At 40.3% G+C, this 22804-nt stretch overlaps 1 protein-coding gene across 6 annotated transcripts in view; it reads right to left on the reverse strand.

Moving 5' to 3' along the window:
• The window catches only part of MYO16 (myosin XVI), a 513550-nt gene that overhangs the window by 186708 nt on the left and 304038 nt on the right, over nucleotides 1-22804 (reverse strand). For all 6 annotated transcript variants that reach the window (XM_037024949.2, XM_073212365.1, XM_073212366.1 and 3 more), the window contains exons 17-20: nucleotides 22141-22252; nucleotides 18804-18921; nucleotides 17945-18016; nucleotides 15487-15628 (exon numbers count right to left, since the gene is read on the reverse strand). In XM_037024949.2, coding sequence (XP_036880844.2) covers nucleotides 15487-15628; nucleotides 17945-18016; nucleotides 18804-18921; nucleotides 22141-22252 — 444 coding nt within the window. The remainder of the gene's footprint in view (nucleotides 1-15486; nucleotides 15629-17944; nucleotides 18017-18803; nucleotides 18922-22140; nucleotides 22253-22804) is intronic.

Consider the following 22804-nt stretch of genomic DNA (forward strand, 5'->3'; position numbering starts at 1 on the left):
ACTAATATTCCACAGAACATCCCCTGCAAAACACTATCCTTGGGCGAATTGCCCTATTTCTTCTGTGATTCTGATCTAAGGCTCAGAGGGAGAAGAGGATCGGCAAGGAAGAAAGAGGATGGGGGAGAGAATGGAGGGCAAACAGGCAGTACATTTGGTGTCTGTTCCTAGAAAAGTGATATTGATATTACTCTGCATAGGATATTTATGTTATATTTCCAGTCAGTTTAGGTAATTACAGTTTACCTTTACTATTGTGGGTTAGTCTTTGGCTTTGAGATACATATATTTTTAATAAAAAATCCAACATAACTGGCAGTCTGGAGGAGTGTATCAGGGGATAAGCTTTTTTTTTAAATTAGCAAAACAAAAACCAAAGAGCATGTGACATTAATCATTTTGACATTAGCCATACTAATCATAAATTGTGTCCTATGTCCTGTAAACTCCTGATGATTTAATTTATCTAATAAAATATATTTTAAGAGCCACCAAACATTTGAGTGTGACTGACACTTTCTAACTACCCTGACTAGGAATCATAGATTTATAAGATCTTGAAACCAAAAACTAGCCAGAGAGATACACAGGCCAAGCTTCCAATTGTAGGCAAAAGAAATGTGATTGTCACAACTTGAGGGACTAACAAAACTAAGATTCACAAGACGTAAGTGTTTTGCTAGCGATACTTAAATGGCAAGTGTCAGGCTCAGAATAGGAATCCAGATCTCTTGCTTTCTGTTACTTAAAAAAGTGTTTAAACCTGGGTAAAAGGTAAAATTATTGTATTCATAAATGAACTACTATGCACTTAGACATCCTTGCACATTCACAAAACATGAAATCGTTGCAACCCACTCACTATGGACTAAAGTAAAAAGTGTTGCTCCACTTTTTACTTACCATGTTTTACCCTTTTTCTCAGTTTGACTGAGATACTGACATGCCACACTGTGAAAGTTTAAAGTGCACAACGTGTGAATTTGGTCCACACATAATTGCAAAATTAGCATACTTTTCTTAATAGAGTTCCTTTTCTCCCTTCATAGTTATTCTCTTTGAACCCAAATCCTCCTTCTTATGAGGTTCTGGCTACTTAGGGTTTTAAAGAGCCCTTCCGGATATCTTCACGAGTTTGCAGGAAGTTTTGAAAAACATAGTCTGCATTATCCAAAGGTTTGGGATATTACTGCCCAGAAGAAGATGAAGTGGAGCATTGAAGTCACTGGGAAGGGGGTGTCGCCTCAGCATCTCTCAAATCCCCGGTGAAATGGAGAGCTGTGTTTGCGACAATCACCTTCAAATGTGACTCAAATCATACAATTTCTGGTTCACAGAAGGAGCTATGAAAGTGAAATTAATTTGATAGTGACTTTTAGCAAGTAGATGTTGCTGGACAACCAGTCATCCCAAAATTCAGTGGCTGAAAAAAGTAAGTATTTTTCAGGGTTTGTGAGTCCATTTGTCCAGTCAGGTGGGCTGGCTGGGGGTTGGCAGCTCTGGAAGGATTGCACCCCAGTGCCTTGGAGTCGGCTGGCTCTTCGCTAGCTAATAAAGTGTCTCTCACCTTCCCCAGGCAAGCCCAGGCTTACCCACAGGCAATGATAAGGATCTGAGGAAAGAGATTTGTGCAAGGGCTTGGAATTAGCACATCACCATTTTTGCTGTTTTTCTCTTGGCTAGAGCAGTCACAGGGGCAGCTCAAATTAATAGGGAGAAACAGATAACATCTTGATAAGACAAGTGTTGGAGTCATATTGTTAGGGTATGGATGCAGAGAAGATAAACAGTTGGGACCATTTTTGCAATCTACAACACCTTTTCTTTCAACAGTGGCTTCTAACTAATCTGTGTATTAGTTCATTCACCTTTTCAGTGAATATGCACGGAACACTTAGTTTTGCAAAGCCCTGTGCAGAAGGCAGGAGCCTCAGATACAAAGGAGCAGAGAACAGCCTTGCCCTCAGGGATGTGCCTGTGTATAGATACTTTAAACTTTAAATAATTCCACTGGTGATAAAGAAATCACTATATTTTGAAACATAAATTTTAAAAAGTTAGTTTTAAAAGTATGCTTTTATTTAATCACTCTTCTGGAAGTCTTCAACATGGGAGGCATTTTTGGAAAAATCCAGGTTTAAAATCTGCCAGTCTAGGAGTCCTACCTAAGTCCATCACTTCCTGGCTGTGTGGCTTGGGCCATTTACTGAACCTCTCTGAATCCCAGTTTCTCTATCTGAAAAAGGGAGACAATAATACCTACCTCATGGCTAATGCCAATTTCAACTGCAATAATTCCCAGCCCAAAGCCCGTCATTTACGGTGAGCCCCAGTATTCAGTAGATGCCAGCCACAATAATTGCACCTTCACCTCTTATCACATCTGCACACACAAAGAAGCCAGGCATGGAAATGTATTTTTAATAAGACAGTATATGAAGAAAGGAAAGTTAAAAACACGGAGCTGACAAAAACTAAACATGCTGAAAAACATATCCTCCTCACTTAAGAAAATCATGTTAGAAAAAGGCAAAGAATATGTAAATTGTGGTACTGTTCCTGCCTTCCTGGAGTTTTCTTCAGGGAGAGGCAGGGTCACCAAGAGCCAGAATGGGACATTCTGCTCTCATTTCTGAACGGTATTGCAGCATTATTTATTCTGGCAGAATTGCCACTAGGCTCAAATGACAGCCACCGAGGAGCATAATAAATACAGATTTGGTGAACTTCCTTCAGCGGGACAGGTTATCAGGGGGCTGAAGAGAGGCCTGATGCATTTCCCTAGTCAGAAACCAAACGAGAGGGTGTGGCTAGTGATGCAGTGAATTGCACCCCGGTATAAAACACACAAGCGTTAACCTCTGCACTCCTGGCTCAAGAAAGAGCTAGAGAGGTAGGCTGCTAGAAGGTTTTTATTACCCTTATAAATCACTGGATTTCTTGCACATTTTGTTGAATCTATTTGGCTCTCAGGTAATATTTGCAAATCATATGATAGTCGCTATCAAAAAGGAAAAACTACTGTTTGATACTAAAACTGTCATATTCTTATAGATCTAACCAATTTCTTTTTTCTTCCATCTCGTGAAGACATGTACTTAAGAGAAAAGTATAAAGTTATTTATTGCACTATTCTTGAAACAATTCATCACATTATCATGATTAATATTTAAATTTAACCATTACTGAACCCGTATGATTATTTTTATAATAAGGGTGGTAAATCTTTCATCATTATTTTGTGACAGTTTGAAGTTATTTTTTAGTAGTATAATATACATGATGCTTTGGTGAAACTCCAGTGTTTTTCATTCCTCTAGGTCCTTCTACTTGGAAAAAAAATGGATCTAACAAAACAATGAAAAACCAATGTACCATTACAGAGAAAAGAGTCTTAGCTCTTTAGGAAATCATTATAAATATGGGTGTTTTGGTAAGGAAATGGAGCAGAAGAATTATTAAGAAAGCAGTATTTTTCTCAGATATTTTGCTAAATTGTGTAGTTTTGGTTGTCATGGCAATAAGAACCATGATTTAAATAAGTCTATGCAGAAATAGAAGTCACTCATATATTCATAAATATCAAATAAAGTTCATTGCTTAATGGGGAAAAACTCAGTCTGGATAAGGGAGAGAAAAGCAAGGGGTGTCAAATTTATTTTTCTGGCAAACTGCTTATTTTATCTCTGAAACAAGATAAAGACAAAATATTTAGAACTAAACAACGAAGGAAGTGCTACATATAAAACATCTGGAATGTACTCAGGAATTCTTAGGAGATGTGCTATATACTCAGGGTCAATAAAATCATTAGGAAACATGAAACATTCCACTCAATAAATCAGAAAAAATACAAGAGAGCAGAATACAAATAAGGTTAAAATAGGGATACAATAAAATTTCAGAAATTAATAAAACCATCTAACATAAAAAACAACAAAAGAAATTGATTTTTCAAAATAAATAATTCTTATGGGCAAGATTCAAGTAAAACTTATCAATGATATTGGTGCTAAAGGCATAAGTAACCCAAACCAGGAATATCAAATTTGTCAGGATACAGCTGCAAAAGAGATTGGAGGATTATGATTTGGTGGGTTAATACATTCAAAATCTTAAAATGGATACTTTTTCTAGAAAATATAAGCGACTCAAAAGAGAAAAAAATCTGAGGAGACCTATAACCTTCAAAATAATTAGTATTCAAAAGTCAGTCTTGCCTCCACTTCCTGAAAGATTTTAGGGAGACTTTCACCAGACATTTTAAGGCATATGCCACCTTCATTCAGCACAGCTTTAGAGAGGAAAGAAACAGAGAAAGCTACACAATTTTCTCCTTAACGTAAACTTGATAGCAAAAGGTTGGATAAGAAGAAAAAAAGATAGTCTCGTTTTTCTAATGAAAATAAATGCCAACATCCTGAATAAAGACAAGAAAATTGAACCTAGTACATCATGAACAAAAAGAGTTTTTAAATGAAGAATTATTCAATACCAAAATATATACACCACATGAATAAAGAAAGTTTGCCACATGAATAAAGAAAAGGAGAGAATTGCAAAGACAATCTTAATAGGTAAAGGCAAAACGTTATATAAAACATAGCATCCATCCATGATTGAAAACACTTAGTAAAGATTACCTACTGGAACTCTAAGTAAACAGATTACTTAATGGCAAATATGTAGAGGTATTACATTACTTTGGAAACAAGAAAAGAATAACCACTATCACCACAAAATTTCTACGTTATCTGGCAGTGCTAGCCAATGCAATAAAATAAGAAGAAGAAATAAGAAACATGGATGAGATGGGTGAAGGGGATATAGAGGCACAAATAAACAAGTGATTAAATTAAATATAATAAACAAGTCACGGGAATGTAAAGTTCAGCAAAGTACAGGGGATAAAGTCAACAACAGTGTAACAACTTCGTATGGTGACACATTGTAACTCCATTTATCCTGGTAAACATTTTATATTGTACATAGGTATTGAATCACAATGTTGCACACCTGAAACTAATATAATATTGCATGTCAACTATACTTCAATTAAAAAAAATACAGACAAAGAAGAGGAAAAGATAATTATGATCATTTACATTAGAAAATAGTAAGACATTCCACAGGAAAATTATTAGAATAAGGAAAGTTAGCAGGGTTTCTAGATATAAGTTCAACATATGAAACTCAAGACTGCATGTCCCAATAAGGAAATTAAAATATAATGAAAAAAACAGCACTCATCATAGCAACAAAAAGTACAAAATAGATAGAAAAAAATCAAATCAAAATTGTGCAAGATTGATAGAAAAAAATAAAAACATATTTAAGGAATAAAAGTACATGAATAACAGAGCAGGCATATAAAAATGCAGTAGAAATACTAAGGTGGAAATAAGTAGAAATACAGATAATACTTGCAGAAGATTTGAATGAATAGCCTAAAAAGGCCAAATCTGCCCATCTTAATCTATAAATGTATTTCTAGTCAGAATCCCAAAATAATTTTTTTATGGACCAAGTCAAAGTGATTATAAAATTCATCTGCAAAAATGGGGATCCAGGGATAGCCAAACCAAATAAGAAAATAAAAACATATTATAAGAACTTACTTATTAAAACAATATATTATTGATACAGTTTTAGTCAAATAGATTAAAAATCAGGAGGGGGTAGAGAAGCCTTTTTAATAAGTGGGTAGAAATAATTGAATATCTAACTAAAAATATAAAATTATGTCAATTCTTCATATAACAAAAGAACATTCCTAATGTATTGAAAATCTAAAGTTTTTAGGAAAAAAATGTAAGATGACTTTGGCATAGGAAGAGAATGTCTATGTCAAGGCCCTGAGGTCAGAGCACCAAGCCACTGAAGGGGCTTCTGGTACGTCTCGGGGTGGGGTGGGGCAGACCCTGCACCCTCATGTTCAACCTCCCTCCGAGTCAGGGAAATGCAAGCTAACGCTCTGCCCACAATTCTGCCACTGAATATCTACCCCAGAGAAAATTCTGAACATTTATCTCAGGAGACAGTACAAAGATGCAACACTGTTTATAAATGAGAAAAAAATGGAAAGAGACTTAGGTGTTCCTGGAAAGGGAAATAGATGGGGGATATTGTGGTTTTTTTACCCAAGGGAATCAATTCAGCAGTTAAAAAGAAGGGATTAGCTCTGTGTATCAGTATAGTTAAATCTAGAATCTCAAAGACTATGTGGTTTAAAATGTCAGCACAACATAAGGCAGCACTGCATTTCTTCCAGTCTTAATGACTCACAATGTTACATATTTTTATGAAAAACTAATATCTAGACAAATTAAAAACACAAATTGTGGAAAATTTACAGTTACTGATATTGCTGTGTCTGGGGGTGGAGGTGAGCACCCATGTCCACAAACAAAGAACTGACCTTTTAGCTGCCATTGTCTATTTCTGTTATGCTAATAAAAATCTGAAAGAAAAGTGGCAAATGTTAATAGTGCTAATTCCAGATAGCAGGTGAGTGACTTGCTCCTTTGTACTCTCTTGAATATTAAATTCCACACCCTCCCAGAAAAAAACATTACTGAAGAAAGATTGATATCATACATTACATGGAAAAAGAAAAAATGGGATATGTCTATTTTCCTTATTCCACAAATGCACAGTAAGTGTTTCAGGATTCCTGGAAGGCAGTAGGGAATTAATAGCGTAAATTCATTTCTTAAGAATTACGTACTTTATATCAGTTTACTGTTAATTACTTAGGAATTAATGGTCTAAATATTTAGATTATCTTTCTTACAGATATCTTTCTGATTTATAATGTCCATCAAAGGGCTTAAATCTTTATAAACCAATTCCATAAAGTGCTCAGGGAGAAAACTGAAGCTAATGTGAAGTAAACATTTGGTTTTTAATCTGATTCATATACATGTTCATTCTCTGCTGCAGAAGCGACTTTCCGTGTGTTCCCAGTTTCATGTTTGGTAAATGAGGACAGATAATCTCTATGACATTTTTTGAACTTTTAACAGCAATTCATAAAATACATATCAAATGACACAGAGAGAGAAAATAAAACTTTACTTAGGATTTTCGACGGATGTTAAGTATATCACATGGTCAAATATTTCCTTAGGGAAGTTAACTTCCAATCTTATTATGAAAATAGAAATGGAAAAACATATAATTTCTAGACATTTTCTGCTTACTCTGTTTTTCTATCACTTAGTTTCCTGCAAGGTTGTTTCTTAACTTATTTCAGCCTTGAAATGCCTGAGGGGCACTGCAAACTCTCTCACACTGTGATTTCTTGAATGTTACAGAGGAGATGTGTGCAGTTTGGCAAAAACATTTCATTTTAATACTCTTCTTTGCAATGGACACCGAGGTTGCCCCACCCAACACTGTTGAGAATCACTAATGGTCATCTAGTCAACGATGTGGGTAGTCCCCAAGAGCAGAGAACACTTAAATCTGGAGTTAGGCAATAAATGTGTAAATTCCATTCCACACTTGGGGAAAGGTGCAGACATTCTGAAAAATTATGTTGCTCTTTTCGATAAAATATTTTCTGACCATCTGGAGATGGTACAGAAGTAATGGCAAATGCACCTTCATAGAAAGCAAAAAACCTATAGATGGAATTTGAAAACTGTCTTAAGATGCTAGGTAAAAGTATTTATAGGTGATCTGTGCAAATAGTGTAGATACAAACTGCTACCCAAAGATATTTTCAATGGCTTGTCCGCAGTGCAGCAGAAAGATGCTCTCGTCAGCTCCAGCTTCAGGTTCCCTGGAGCCTTGTAAACTAAATTCCTGACTTTCTGTCCTAATGGACGAGATCGTTGACAAGATTTCAGTTATAGTTGAAAATTTAATCTACTAAAAAACAATCTTACAAAACAGATTAACATGCTTACAGTCATGTTAGTATTCTAAAAATTATGTTATTCATCCCTTAGGAGGCATCTCAGTGTATATTTTTAAAAATCACAGATTTTACCTAAACTTTGTTTTAATTTTTCAAAATCTGTTAATTGTAAAAACCACCTCAACCACAAAATTGATACAAGAAATACTTTGACTTAAAAACCCTCAAGAATTGCCAGAAGCCTATGAACCACACTGAAGGTATTAATTCAGAATGTATTAATTTGTTTAATCAACACATTAAGAAATTATTACAGCCTGGGTACATGCATTTTTGGGGGAGCAGGTGAAGTCTGCAGAAATAATGTGGGAAACTCTGAGAGTGTGTGTGTGTGTGCATTTATGCCATTCTCAAATTGGACTGTAACCTAAAAAAAAACACTATAACATTTCCTCAGTACACTAAGCACTACCTAATTGCATAAGTGAGAAAGATGCATGAAAATCATAACAAACTTGCCTATCATTTCACTACAAACAGAGAAATTATTCTATTTCAAACTCTTGGAAATCCAACCTACATGGGCAAAAATTCTCAAGTGAAAAGGTGAGCCCTATAGCCACTCTACCTTCATTTCAGAGCGTCCAGTAAAGATCAGCCTTCTCTCCCAGCCAATAAAACCATCTTCAGACCAAATACAGATGATCTAAAGTGCTGACACAGGTTTCTTTTTTAAGCCAGCCTGAAGAACTCTTCAAGGCTATAATTATTTTTTCCCTACATGAAATATTTGTTCTCTCTAATTAAGAAAGAATTGCAAGTCTCACCTAATGAAGGAGTGTGATTTTTTCTGAAGAGGAGCATTAAATTTCTTGTGACAATCTTACCAGGGCAGGTTCTCTACATTTATTTAGATGCTAACATTCTTTTAAGTGTCAGATGCTGGAGAGAAATGTACTTATTTGATACACTGATAGGACCTTAAATTTACTCTTTTTTTTCTCATCTCAGAGAGTGAGTCATCAGTGGTGAGACACCAGGTGGCTGCTTCCTACTGTTACCACTGCCATCCTGTAAAGCGATCTACTCGGCCGGTCTGCTACGGACACGTGGGCTATTAGGTAACTGTGCTGATGGGAGTCTTTCTGGGCATCTAGGACATTCCATACTGACATACAAAATCATTTTGCTTTTTATCTAAATAGGAACACGGTAAGATGCAGAAAATATCCTACTGATGATTTCAGAAATTCAGTCATTGAACTGATATGCGAATTTTAATGAGAGCTAAAGAAAATAACTTCAACTTTTCTCTAAAACAGTACAGCTTTCTCACTGGTATATCTAATACTTCCTTCTGTTATTTAAACTCACATTCCAGCTATGCTTGGTGGGAGAGGGGAGATTGAATAGTTTGAGAAATTTCACAAGTGATAGATTTTTTCCAACTGCTTTTTCTCTCTTCATAATCAATCTCCATCAATGGATCAAAGGACAAAAACTTCAGACAGTTCCTGGGAAGGCAACCCCCTGCCTCCCGGCGGCAAACAGGATCACTTTCATATTTAAAGCCTGGAGCCTCCTCCCAGTCTGACCTCATAGTGCCACCTGTCCCCAGGTGCCTGGAGGGTCACATCTGCACAGAGCACCTGCTCCCCGCTCAACCCAAGCGTCACCCACCCCGGAGCCAGATCCGCTCACTCACCCATTCACAGCTAGGAACGGGTATGCTTCCATGTGACGTTTTCTTTAAGGAACCCTTACTGATCAGGAAACATCATGGTTTCTAACCCACATGAACTCTATTTTTGAAATAATCACAGAGCACACACTGCACTCTGGACCCATCAGGCCTTCTGCAAATGTGCCATAGGTGTGTCATAGGAGGAGGGGAAACAGGGAGAGAGTGTGTGGCAACTGACCTGTGCAAGTCCATCTTTGTTGCTTACTGCAAAGCAGAACTGAGCAAGCGAATCCACCCGTCCTGCGGGGCAGCAGATGGGATGGCGACATTCCCATTGCTTCTCCACTTGCTACTTTCCAAGGCCAACAAGATCATGGAATCAAAATTAAATGGAAGAGACTGGGCTATATCTAGGGCTTCACAAGTCTCCCTTCTCACAGAGTAACAACATAAACTAGGAAGCCTTCCTCCAGCCACAACCACCACTGCTTTGCTGTACGACCATCCTGCAAGTCAGGCGCCCTGCTGACACCTTGGTGCAGGACATCTCACCTGTCCGCAGGTAACCAGGGAGCCGGCTGAGATTCCTGCAAGCCCATCTCTCCTCCACCCTCAGCCTGGAGAAACCTGGCCCACGAGGCCCACCTGGGAAGGTGTGGGGAAGCCCACCTGTGCGTGAGCTCTGTCTACTGCACTGCCCTGGGCATGAGCCCTGGTGAGCCACCAGGAAGGGGGGAGAAGGCGGAGCTCCAGCTGCGGGAATCTTGTGGTAGCCAAGGGAGAGGGTCAGGGGTAACGACCTTCCTTGCCAGGGAAGCTTCGGACCATCAGGAAGCCAAGCCATCCCTCGCTTCCATGTTCCTGCCCCCGTTTCTCATGGGCTGTGAAGGCAGAGCCAGCAAGCTGGGGTACCGAAGCCCACTTAATTTCTGCTCAGATACTGGGAATTTGGGCACTTAGAGGATCACAGAAACATGATTTATGTAAAAGTGAACAGAAAAGCCTTGGGACGTACATGTTTTCTCTGAGGATCAGAAAAATACTACCCTCACTGAATACATCTTAAAGGGAGGTGAGGCATAAGGGCATGCATTTACATTACACCACAAATCACACATGTTTCATACAGTTATTACACCAAAATGTCATCATACAACTATACATTTGAAAAGTTGTAAACAGTTCTACTTATAACGTTGACACGATAAAACAAGCACTTCTCTTGTGGCCAACATAGTATTTATTGTCCATAATGTTCCCTTTTAATATCAAAGATGGATTTAATGTGTCTCCCTCAGTATCTTTTTCAAAAGGTTTGTAATTTAATTCCACAAATACTTAAGAGCAAGTTTCCATTTGGAATGCGACATTAGAAACAGCCCACCCATGTCACCCACTGCGTGGTAGAGGATTTCTGTGGTAATGAGGCCACACGGGCCATGGGAAGGAGAGAGGTATTAGGGAAAATCATTCGGAATCCTCTTACGTCACCGAGTTTGTTCTTAGCAATGCTCTGTGGCACCGGGTTAGACCCTGGGAGGGAACCCACGTAGAGCTACAGGAAGGTGCTGTGACACACAGGATGGGCTGGACGATCCTGCAGAGCTTTTACATTGTGTGCGTTATAGCAGGACGGACAGGTGATGGAGCTCACTGCAGAGGCAGGGAACTCCTGAAGCCGCAGGATACGGCTCTTTCCTGATCAAATATGCTCACTCTCGAGGAGAAGGGACCCTAAATCCTCCAACAGATTCCTGAGAAGAATGAGACGCCCCCCAGGTGGGTCTGACTGCCAGTAATGCTGTGCCTTAGTGAAGATGTCCTCGGGGAGAGAGCTGGGTCCTGGGAAGGGACGGACACACACCTGCGGACTCCCTGAGGGGAAGCTGGCCAGTAAGGGACAGAATAGAAAGCCCGTGTCTCGGGCGTCCTTCGTGCTTGCCAATTTTCTGCACAGGAAGTTATAGAATCTATATATGGATCTCCATATGGCTTAAACAGAATGTGCTTATGCCTCTGCCGGTCACTGGGTGTCAGCTGACAATTCAGAGAGAAGTTGTGGATGAATAATAGTAGAAAAGTCGGATCAGACTTCACCATTCTATCAGTTTTTCTTTCGAAATTATTTGAAAATCATATTTGAATTAAGTGTCATCAATTCAACGTGAACTGAGAGCAAGCGATAATACACGCCAAGGCACCCATACGACGGGGGGCCACTCCTGGGGGCCGCCCCTGGGGGTCGCCTCTCAGGACAGAAGGGTCCCAGTCCAGCCTCCTGAGAACATTAAGGGGGAGACCCGAGTCCCTGAGAAAGGGCCCCCGAAGCTCGGCCTTCCCTGTGTCAGACTGCCTTTGGTCTTCCGGGCTCATGAACTCGGCACTCACATCTTGTTAAGTGGAGGTCTGATCCAGGGCCCCGGGGCTGCCTTCCACAGGACAAGCTCCACCGGCTGGAACCCTCCCGGCCTCCGCAAGGGGACTTCTTTCCCTGGGGGGCGCAGGAGGAGACCCAGCAAGGCAGCTCAGAGCTCCCCTCCGACTCCGTCTGGCCCTCACCCTGCGGGTGGGCCCTGCTCCTCCCCTGCCGGGCAGTGCGCCCACTGGGACCAGCAGCAAGCTGTCTGCCTGTGGGTGCGGCCGCTGGAAGCAGCTGGGCTCCCTGTCACGCTGCATCCCGCAGGTCCGCTCTGTCACCCACAACCTGGGCATCGGGCTCCCACAGGCCTCCCTCCACTCTCATTTTTCAACTGACCAGGAATCAGACATGGAAGCGCGTGCTATCACCCCGAAGATGGGGAAAGCCGGGAGCAAACAGGTGGATGCTGGAGGAACAGGAAGGCAGCGGCGGCCAAGGGCCTGAGGAGCACACCAGGGGCACTGCCCAGCGCCGCCACCTGTCAGCCTGCCAGGAGGTCAGGATGAGGTCAGCAAGGGCAGGACCGGGCTTGCCTTCCTGAAGACCCTAGTAAGGAGCTTCATAACGACATTATCATCCCAAGTTAGAGGACGTACAACATCCTTTACTTGAGAAGTCAGAAAATTATAGTTAACCATGAGAAATGCCACAGAAATGGTTACAACACAAATTCTGATTTTTATAGGAATCCTCAAAAGGAAGAGCATTAGAGGGGGACTGTGATTTGATATTTATATACATTACAAAATGCTCACTGTGATAGGTGTACTTACCGTCTGTCACCGTACAAAGTTATTAAATAGTATTGATTATATTCCCTTTGCTGTCCTTTTCAACTCTGACTTAATTTATTTTATAACTGGAAGTTTGCAACTCTTGATATACATCAAGATATATATATATGTGTGTGTGTGTAATTATTAATATATGAGTAATTATCAATGTAATTATATACTTAGTTGTTTATTTAAATTAATAATTAATACAATTACATAATATATAATAACTATTACTGATATTGTTATTTTTATCATTATTTCTTTTTTCCTCAGGCCAATTCATTTTAACTAAGCTAATAAACACCATTTCAGTGTGTTTCAATTTCTGAAGTGCCTCGACCACTAAAAAGGAAATAATTCCCTTACCACTGAAAGGGAAATAATATGTTTTTCAAAGCTTATGCTTGTATGTTTTTCTGTGTGTGTGTGCATAGTCAAACATCTAGACTATGTATAAGTTTTTCCAATTATATAAATTAAAGCACTGTAAGATTTAAATGTCAAATGGAAAATTTCTTGAATAAAAGCTTCCCTGGCCGTTGTCCCCAGCCGCAGGATCTAGGGCAGGCAGCCTGCGCAGAAACCAGACTGTGGCACTAAGGAGGCTGGGAGATGAATCTTACTGACTTGATTTTGGCCACACAAACACTGAGGACGTTTTTGTTCATCTTAATTAACTGATCGTCACCTTCTCCAGCATTAGCCCCAGGATTTTCATTTACAAGCAACCCTTTTGGAATCTAGGTAGGGAAAGTAGAATCTTTTAAAGTGTATAATATTATTAACATTGTACCTATTTTGCTGTAGTTCAGGAAACAGATCCAGTATTCCAAGAACAAACATTTCACCTGCTTGATTTTACTTGTTTTCCCTTTAGAACTTGTTAGAGTTCATCTTATTTAAATTTATTCTCTCTTGCAAGTTGTACTAAAAATACAGTGTGAAAAATATTTCCCATCAACATAAAGGGTGTTCACCGACTTAACGATAGGGATATATATTTTTATATAATATTTTTGACATGGTTACAAAGTTTTTTAAAATTTGGGGAACCATAAACAAAAAAAGCCTGTCCTAAGTTTATCCAAATTTGAGGCCTCACTGTGACTTAGGAAATGGGTCTGTATATTTGCAAATCCTTAAGCTTCCATGAATTTCAATGAGTTAGAAATACTGCAAATATAACCTTTCTTTGCATTATTTCAGGATTTAAATTCAGGTTCGCATGTCCCATGGGAAAAATGAGAGGAAATGATGTAGGAGTTCAGACTCAGATGAGAATACTGTTCCTTAGAAGTTCAACTGATAGCACATTAATTCATTTCTAAATTCCCAGTAATCCCTATTCTCATTCATTTGCTTAGTAAATAATTTTAAAATATAAGACTAACATCATAAATTTACATATTGACACCATTGGAACAGTCCCACTGAAAAGGAAATAATATGTTTTCCAAGACTTATGCTTGTGTTTTTTTCTGTGTGTGTGTGTACATGTGTGTAGTCAACAATCTAGACTATGTATAAGTTTTTCCAAGTGTATAGATTTAAGGCTCTGTAAGATTTAAATGTCAAATGGAAATTTTCTAAAAGTTTCTAAATGCAACTGGATTTATATATTAATTTTTTCAATGTCAGCTTCAGTAGAGATGCCAATAATTCTATACAAGTTTAAGTTGGTAGGTTTACCCTACTAGTATCATTCTGTGACTAATCTTCATATTTAAAGGAAAATCACAAATTAACTGATGGTTAGAAACAATAACAAAGCCAAGAACCCTCACCATACCAAATACTAAGGTCCATCTGCTAAAATATAGAAATTACTACACCTACCCTCAAACCCCAGACTATATATTGCATAAGCCAATCAGTGTGCTGTGGGATTTCATATGTGTATGTGTTAATGAGGATTTTAGTATCCCTTGTCCTTGAAATCTTCTGAGATGTCTCTATTTATTTAAAAACTCCCATATTTCTACATATCAGTTCTAATGCTTTCTGAGAACTGTAAAGGCAGCGATTCTCAGGAATTTGGTGAAGAAGCAACAATATGGACAACAAGGAAATTCTCAAAGGTTTATTCAAAGACTAAAAAATGAGTGAAGATTTCTGGATACAATTTTGCTTCCAGCGGCCTGCTCAAAGTCATTATTAGTGACGAGAATATTAACAAAGTTTTCCACTGACAAGATGCCATGGCGATAAGGAGTTTTTAGATCATCAAACATTCCTGAAAATCTACTGCTTAAAGATGATTAGGGCTGAGTCAAAATGATCATGGAGACCCTTCACCAAATAACCCACGAATAAATCAAGAAAACAGAGAATTGCCAACCCAAAACACATCATCAAACCGGTTCTAAGAGAGACATGGGCTTCTCAACAGACTTAAGTCGCTTTAGATATTCTTGGATTGCCTACTTCATAGACTTAATATTTTTAAATACTTCCTGGTGTCACGAGGCCATGGGTACTGTCAGTGCACAGAGAAGGCATTTGCGTCTCTATGCATGAGAGATGATTTGCTCATTTCTTCAATGTATGTGGGTGGGGACTTAAGTCTCTAAAAAATAGTCAGTAAAACCCTTTAAGTAAAATCACTTTGTTAAAATGATATGCTTTAATGATGGTGTGACGTATGTGTGTCACACTGGATTTTGAAGCGTCATTAAAAGGTGAAGCTTTTTAAATGGTGGCTACAGCGGAAATAACTAGGACCAGTGTCCATGAATCCTACCTGCTGTGCTCATCCTGCCCGTGGAGGCAACGATTCATGATATTCACCAGAAAGCTAAACAAACGACTGTACAGCGACTTGGCCAAGAGATCCCGGTAAAACTCTGCCATCTCCACGGTATGCGGTCGGGTGATCACATCTCCTGGAAGAGTAGAACGGGGAGGAGACCTGAGACCAACGCTTCCCTCATTTAGAAGCAAACAAAAGTGTGCACATCCTATTTATGCCCCACACATCCTCACACATCAAAAGATGTCAGTATATATTATGACTGTAATAAATGAGGTCTCTGTCAGTTATTACACACAAGATTCCCCCAATGTGAGGGATGGCTGCGTTGCAATCTCATTCGCTACAAACATTGACCGCAGCTTCTGACGGAGATGCAGGCTGTGCGATTTCCTTCTCATTAGGGAACCATATGCAGGACCCTTTTAACACGTTTGCTGATAACACTGGTTTGGATTTCGAAACCTCCCCAAGGCATTCGGAAACTTGGCCATCTGGAAAATTTGTCATATTTTAAATATTTTCAAAGAAATGGTCCAGCTAACCAAAATGTGAATCTGAAGTCTGAGAACAAGATTGAGCCATAAGGTATTTTTACATCATTCTCAAAAGATGGTGATTGAAATCTTGAATGATACATATTTTAGAAGAGAACAGAGAAGAAACTAAGGGAAAAAAAGGTTAGTTGAGCCTATGGCTGCATTTCTGGTAGAAGTCCAGAAGGAAGGGGCGCCATGACCAACCTGAATCACCACTGCCACTCTGCCGAGCAGGGAGTGAGGTGATGAGGGGACGCCGTGGACTCGGGTTGAGTGAGTCGCCAATCAGGGGAGGCACTGACAAGGGGGGAGAGCTACTTCTGAAACAGTCTGCGATATAAGAAAAAAAGCAGGTAATATAAAGAGACAGGGCCTTACAAGTTCAAGGTCCCTGAGATCAACAACACACGCTGTTCCATTTATGTCACCAGAGAACTGAGGTCTCTAGATCAACATGACAGAGATCCCGAGGGGACACCAGCGTGGCAAGTAAGGAGATGAGGGCAGCATAAGCAGGAAGACCTGCATGTACTAAATTCTAGATATTCATGGAGAGTTTGATTTCTTCTTTAACAAGATAAGGGATCATAATGCATTTGGAGAGCTTCAAGAAGCTGAATACGGTTGGATGCAAGGGCATGGTGGGAAAATGAGTGAGGATACAGCATATAAGTCAGGTCGGCCCAAATAATAAAGGGCCTCCTAGACCAGCTCATGGGAGGAGACTGTCTCTGGAAAGGAGGGAAAGACCCCAGAAAGACCATTACCCATGGGTGCAGATCATGACCGGACTTCAGAGAGATCATTCCTGAGGCAGAGCGGAAGGAACACAGAATGAAAGAAGGCCTGACAGGGGATTAGCAAGGGTCCTCCTGCCCAAACCTCGGGAAGGAGTGATGAATTAAGGCGGCGGCAATGGAAATGAAGAGAGGCAGTGGGAAGAGAGACCCCGAAAGAGGTAAAGGGCGTGTGTCTGATCGACTCAACGGAGGACGATGAGGCGTCAAGAATGTCTTCTGGGCAACTGAGTGGATAATGGGTGATTTGTAAAGTTTGAGAACATGGAAGAGAACCCTAGAGATGAGGCAGAAATGATAAGCCACATACTAAATCCCTGCAAGTAGGTCCAACAGGAGCAGCAGGTGAGAAGAGTGGTGATTTGGAGAAACAAGATCAGATGGATGGTGAGTCCTCAAAATTCCAACGAAGAGGAAGGTTGGTGAGGCAATGGTTTCTAATGAATGACTGAAGCCAAGCAGGAGAACTACTGTCTTTGCCCATCAAGTAGGGATGCGGGTGGCATGGAGATTCATCTTGGGAGCCAGACAGCATTAGAGACTAATTCCAAACATGCCATTTACCAGTGACTTGATGTTCAGAGTTATTGAACATCTTTAACACCTTGGAATCTTAGTTTTCTCGTCTGTTAAAATACACATAATTTTTCCCACTTTATAGCAATTTGTGAGGATTAAAAAATTCCGACATTTACAGCATTTGGCACAATTCCTATCAGCTCATAAGTGTCCCATAAATGGCAGCTATTATTATGACTGATGAGGTGGAGGGAAAGCTCTTTATTAAAGAGGTCAGCATGGCACCCTCTACACACATCATCTGGTGGTTTACTGGAACCAGTCCGCTTGGATTGCTGATGTGATTTGTCGAAAACAACTGATTAGCCAGAAAAGGTGACCAGTTAATCAAAATGGTCTCTCAAGAATGTAAAGAGTTTACAGCACAGAATCATATCAAGTGACCAAATGAGTTAATAATGCTTCTCTCATTTGGCATTCAATCCACAGAAACAGTTTCACTAAGTAGGGAGAGACAAGGTTGCACTAACATTGCATATTTCAGAGAAGACTAGAAACAGCACAGAGGTGAAAGTCAGAAACAGTGAAGCTTACCTTTAAAATATTGGACATCAGTTGTTAAAGCAGACACCAATTCATCGGTTGATACCTGTAACAATCCAGCCACTAATATTCGGAAAACATAAAGTTAGTATATATTTTTTGACAGGGAGAACATTGTATCTTATGGCTATAATTTATAAATTTTCTATTGACCCATTAGAAAATGAATACGTTGAAAAGACCTAAACTTTCCCTTAATCGTCAAAGTCCACTAAGAAACAGCTTATAGTAATCAGAATGTCAATGAGTTCACCGGGTTGCGCTTTTAGTCACAACACATTTCTTCCCTCTTTGACCTCACAGATGGCCCTAAATGGCTTTTTTTCCCCAGTCCCTGGTTAAATTACTTTGAGATGAGGGGAAAATATGCTGTTCATCAACAATCTGTGGTTTTAAGGTATTTTGAAAAAATCTGGAAGTGACTAACAAGGCAACTTCAAAGGGGAGAGAGATTTTTGGCAAGATCTTTGAAGGGAAGTAATTACATTCAGTTTAAAATGTTTAGCTAATCAGGTGCCCCTGAAATAAACTGGGTGGCAGGGGTGGAGTGGAGAATACTTAGAACAACAACATAAATAAACCCAAGTATGTGCCAAAGAATCGACACTGTTCATGTGGTGGGCACCATGAGAACACAGATGTACATCTTGTTATTCATTCCCACAACCATTTATAGGAAAGAAGAACAAAGTGGAGACAGTTCTTTTTTTTTTTTTGCTGTTCTCACTGAATAATTCTGCTCAGGGAAAAAGGGCTTTCTTCCACCTGGCTTTTCTGTACTGTGTCTCCATCTACTGGCACATTGGCAAAACTGCAACCCGTGGGGTTCACGTTAGATCTGTTCACTGACCTTGTTCCAGAAGCTGGAGGTCAGAAACAAAGGCTGAGTCGGCCTCTTTCAGAGCAGCGAACTGGACGTCGCCAAGGTGCAGTATTGCTGCTAAAATCACAAACAGATTCTCCACTTCCTACACATTTCATAAACAGGGAAAATGAACAGGATTGCTTAGAAGGTGAAAAGACACGTCCTTTAAAAACCTAAAAGTAGGTTAACAAAGTGGATGTGGCCCTGGGTGGGGCTGTGATTTTTCAGATACCAAATACGCAGCCAGAGAACTACCATCTCTGGTTCAAAATCAAAATCTTACGATTCAAAACACACTTCCTCTAAATCAATGTTTCTGCTCCTTAAACAAAAGAGGAAGAGGTGGGGCTCTGATATACACTGAGGGTTTCCAGGTAAGTATCACAGTGAGAAATGCATCACAGCGCAATGACGGTCTGACTGGCTGAGTGTCACAGGCCCTCTGGGACTGACCCGGAGTCGTGAATGGAGGCTGCTCTGACTTCACAGCCTCTGTGGCCACTTTGTTCCAGGGTGGGCGTTCGGGTGCCCACCTGCTCATCATCTCTCTCATCATCAAACTGAGATGATTACAGAATTTTCCACTTCTGCTGGAAAATTACAGAAGACATAATACAAACAACTACATCTAGGTAAACAAAATGCTAATTGTGTTTTTAAGGTATATTAAGGAAATTTTTAAAAAGGCTGTTGGCAAGAGCTGTCTTTGAGCAGAAGGTAGAAGGAGGTAAGAGAATGGTTGCTGAAGGAGGGTGAAAATCTGGAAGTCTGCAGAAAAAAAGGAATTAGACCTTCAGTTTGGTTTTGGACAATCACTTTGGGCAAGAATGAAAAGTTAAGGAAAAGCTGTACATTAAAAAATATCCTTCTCCAGAAGAACATATCTTTGGTGTGATGACGTCAGGAGTAAAATCGGTTAAGCTCCATGTAGGGCAAATGACATGACCTTGTACATTCTCACCTCATTTTCCCAATCATGGAAACAAAGAGCTCCCTCTGCCTTGTGGAAGTTTTACTAAAAACAACTCTTATTTCCTTTATAAATGTATAGTTGAAATGATATAGTCCCTGGGACCCCAAGAATTTCCTCTAACACTTCTTGTTTTCATCGTAAGGTATAAATGCATCATCTTTAAAATGAGACCCTTGACAGGGCTGGGCTCTAAGTCACTTGCAGGTGCATCATCTATGATGTGGCATGACTTACAAATGCTTCTGGTAACCCCCAAATCACCAATCAGTGCTTCCAACTGTATTCACTTATGTTTGTTTGAATGACATTTTGCCTCTTACAGGTGTTGTGGCAGTTCCCCCCTTTTTGATGCATGCAGTAGGTGCTCACTGTATTGTCCAGGGCTCTGTGAGTTCGGTGCTTCCAGATGCACAGAAGGGAGCACTCTGCTCTGTCCTCAGGATCTTACCCTTCGGTGGTGGGAAAGAGCTGTGCGAAGCAGCCATAACCCAAGGCACAAGGTGGTGGACACTGTGACAGAGGCACCAACGAGCTGGCCCGTGAGCAGAGGGAGGGGGCCCCGCTGGGTCTGTGCTGTGAGCAGCACCCCCACCATCTTGCTGGCAGGCTACCAGGGTGCTGGAGGGTGGGGGCGGAGGCACCTTTATGAACAGACCTCCCAGGACCACGTCACTTACACATCTTGATTCAAGCGCCCCACCAGCCCAGAAATGCCTTCCCTCCAACCTCACTGCACATGATCTGTCCTTCCTAAAAGGACTAAATTGTGACCATCTCTGTCACCCACAGGCTCAAAGGAAGGAATGACCTTCACGCCTCTGTTAAACCACACTTCTTTTATTAAAATGGTTAGCTTCTCTACAAGGCACCTAAGGCACAAGGTGTATTTTGTTGCCCTGCCTCTGAGGATCAATCATGGGTTTTTAAAGCCCCGTTTCCAAGCAGCTGGTGCTTTGGTAGAATGGTTCCTTAGCCACTTCTATATCCCAGTTTCCTATAAGGAAGCAGAAATTTCTGGCACAGAAAAAGGGGGACAAAATCAGACAGAAGTACAACCACAGCAATGCAAGGACAAAAATCCTTGTGAATGGGTGGGAATTAATAAAAGGCAGAAATGCAGAGACTGGATAATTGGAGCAAAAAGACCCCCAAGATGCCATATGATCACACATGTCCTGAGAACTCCAGACCATGAACAGGCCAACGGTGGAGGGAAGCCAAGTGCTGGAGCTAATTCACCGGGGTGAGTCCCATCTCCTTACCCATCCCTTTTTGCTACCCCCGTACCCCTTCCTACTAACCTGCTGACCCCTGAGCCACATCTACGTGGGCAAGAGAAAGAATCAAAGCCCCAAATCGATCAACTTATTGCCTTAAGAAAAAGAACATATTTAAACCTGTGACTCAGTCTGGGTCCCTGAACTACGGACATGCCAATGTACCCAGCTGATCCTCTGTGAACTGCCAATGAGCAACAGGCTGTGATTCAGGACACCAGCCGTAATGAGGAGAAACAGATCATGCATAAGGGAAGGAGAGATTCGTGCAGGTTCTGAGCGGTCTCAGGGCTTAGATCATCTCACACCTCTTCTCGCAAGACCTGTGCTGTGCCGCTCAGTTCAGTAACTAAATTGTGACCCTCCCTGTCACCCACAGGCTCAAATGAAGTGATGGATATACTAACCACACATAACCACTTAAATTTAAATTAAAACTGATAAAAATTAAAAACCCATTTTCTCAGTTTCTACCAGTCACGTTTCCCCTGCCCAATGGCCACACCAGCCTAGTGGCTACGACACTATGCAGCACAGTCCACAGCATTTCTAAGATCACAGACATTTCTATTTATGGCAGTGGTTTAAACATTTTAAATTGTACTTTACTGCTTCATAAGACTTGGGTACTTGGTCAATTTTAAGAATAGAAAAAACTTTTTTATGTTGTTCAGGAATATATTTTAATAAAGTTATCAGATCACTTTCCAAAGTGACTCTAAGCAGAAAACAGTTCCTTTAGATCTGCCCCTTCTCTCCAGAGGCAGTCAGTGTAAAGTTCTTTGGTCTGTTCGATCATTTGGGAAAAGGTCTCCTGACCACCTCCTGAGGACAACAGCCCCGCACCTGTCACTCTGTCTGTCTCCTAGTACCTGTACCCCTGAGCACACCGTCTGTGCATGTCTGCCTCCCCCATTAGAACACAGAGACCGGGGTTGGTCTCTGCTGAGTCATGAGTGTTTGCAACAATACCCGGAATATAATAGAGAATCAGTCAATGTTTTTGAGTGAATAACATTTATAATTAGTAGAAGGCTGGTTTTCTCAGTGAAATATTTATGACATGACTCACCAAGTTACTGAAGCCGACTACATTCAGGGCTTGTCTCAAAACAGTGAATTTCTCCCTGTTCAGAGAACACTCTGTGGGTGACATATCTTCTGGAAGGGTGTGGCTCAAATACCTGTTGGGATAAAAAGCACATACCATTGTGACTTGGCTTGCAGTCAAACTCCAACGTGAAAAGCCTCTTCAGCCACATGTGGTCTCCAGAATAATGGAAATCACCTGGACATTGTGTGCCCGAGTGTTTACGAGGCTTTGGTACATAATATCACATGATGTTTCAGGAAGTAAAAAAAAAAAGTTCTTGTTGTACTGGAACATATTTACACTGTTCTACCTGGTTCTCACCTTCGCTGTTCCCTTCCTGCTGAAAAGAGACGGCCAGAAGTGTTCTGTGTACCTCATGTGGAAATTTGGGGCAGCCCTATCATATGCTTTATTTAATTAATATTTGTATTAAATATTTTTAACTTAGGGTAATTTACTATTTTTTCTTGTCAGTATGTTTTCATTGAAGTGGTTGATTAATTTTTTGATTTATTCCTTTCATTCAGCAAACAGGTAGGATTCACCAACCAAATACACAATACTAGTAGCTGAGGCTATAAAGATAATAAAGGGCTTATCCCTGGATGTTCAACAACAACAAAAATACTGCATCTGGGCCCCA

The sequence above is a fragment of the Manis javanica genome, chromosome 9 (genome assembly GCF_040802235.1).
Source record: "Manis javanica isolate MJ-LG chromosome 9, MJ_LKY, whole genome shotgun sequence".
Classification (NCBI taxonomy): Eukaryota; Metazoa; Chordata; class Mammalia; order Pholidota; family Manidae; genus Manis; species Manis javanica.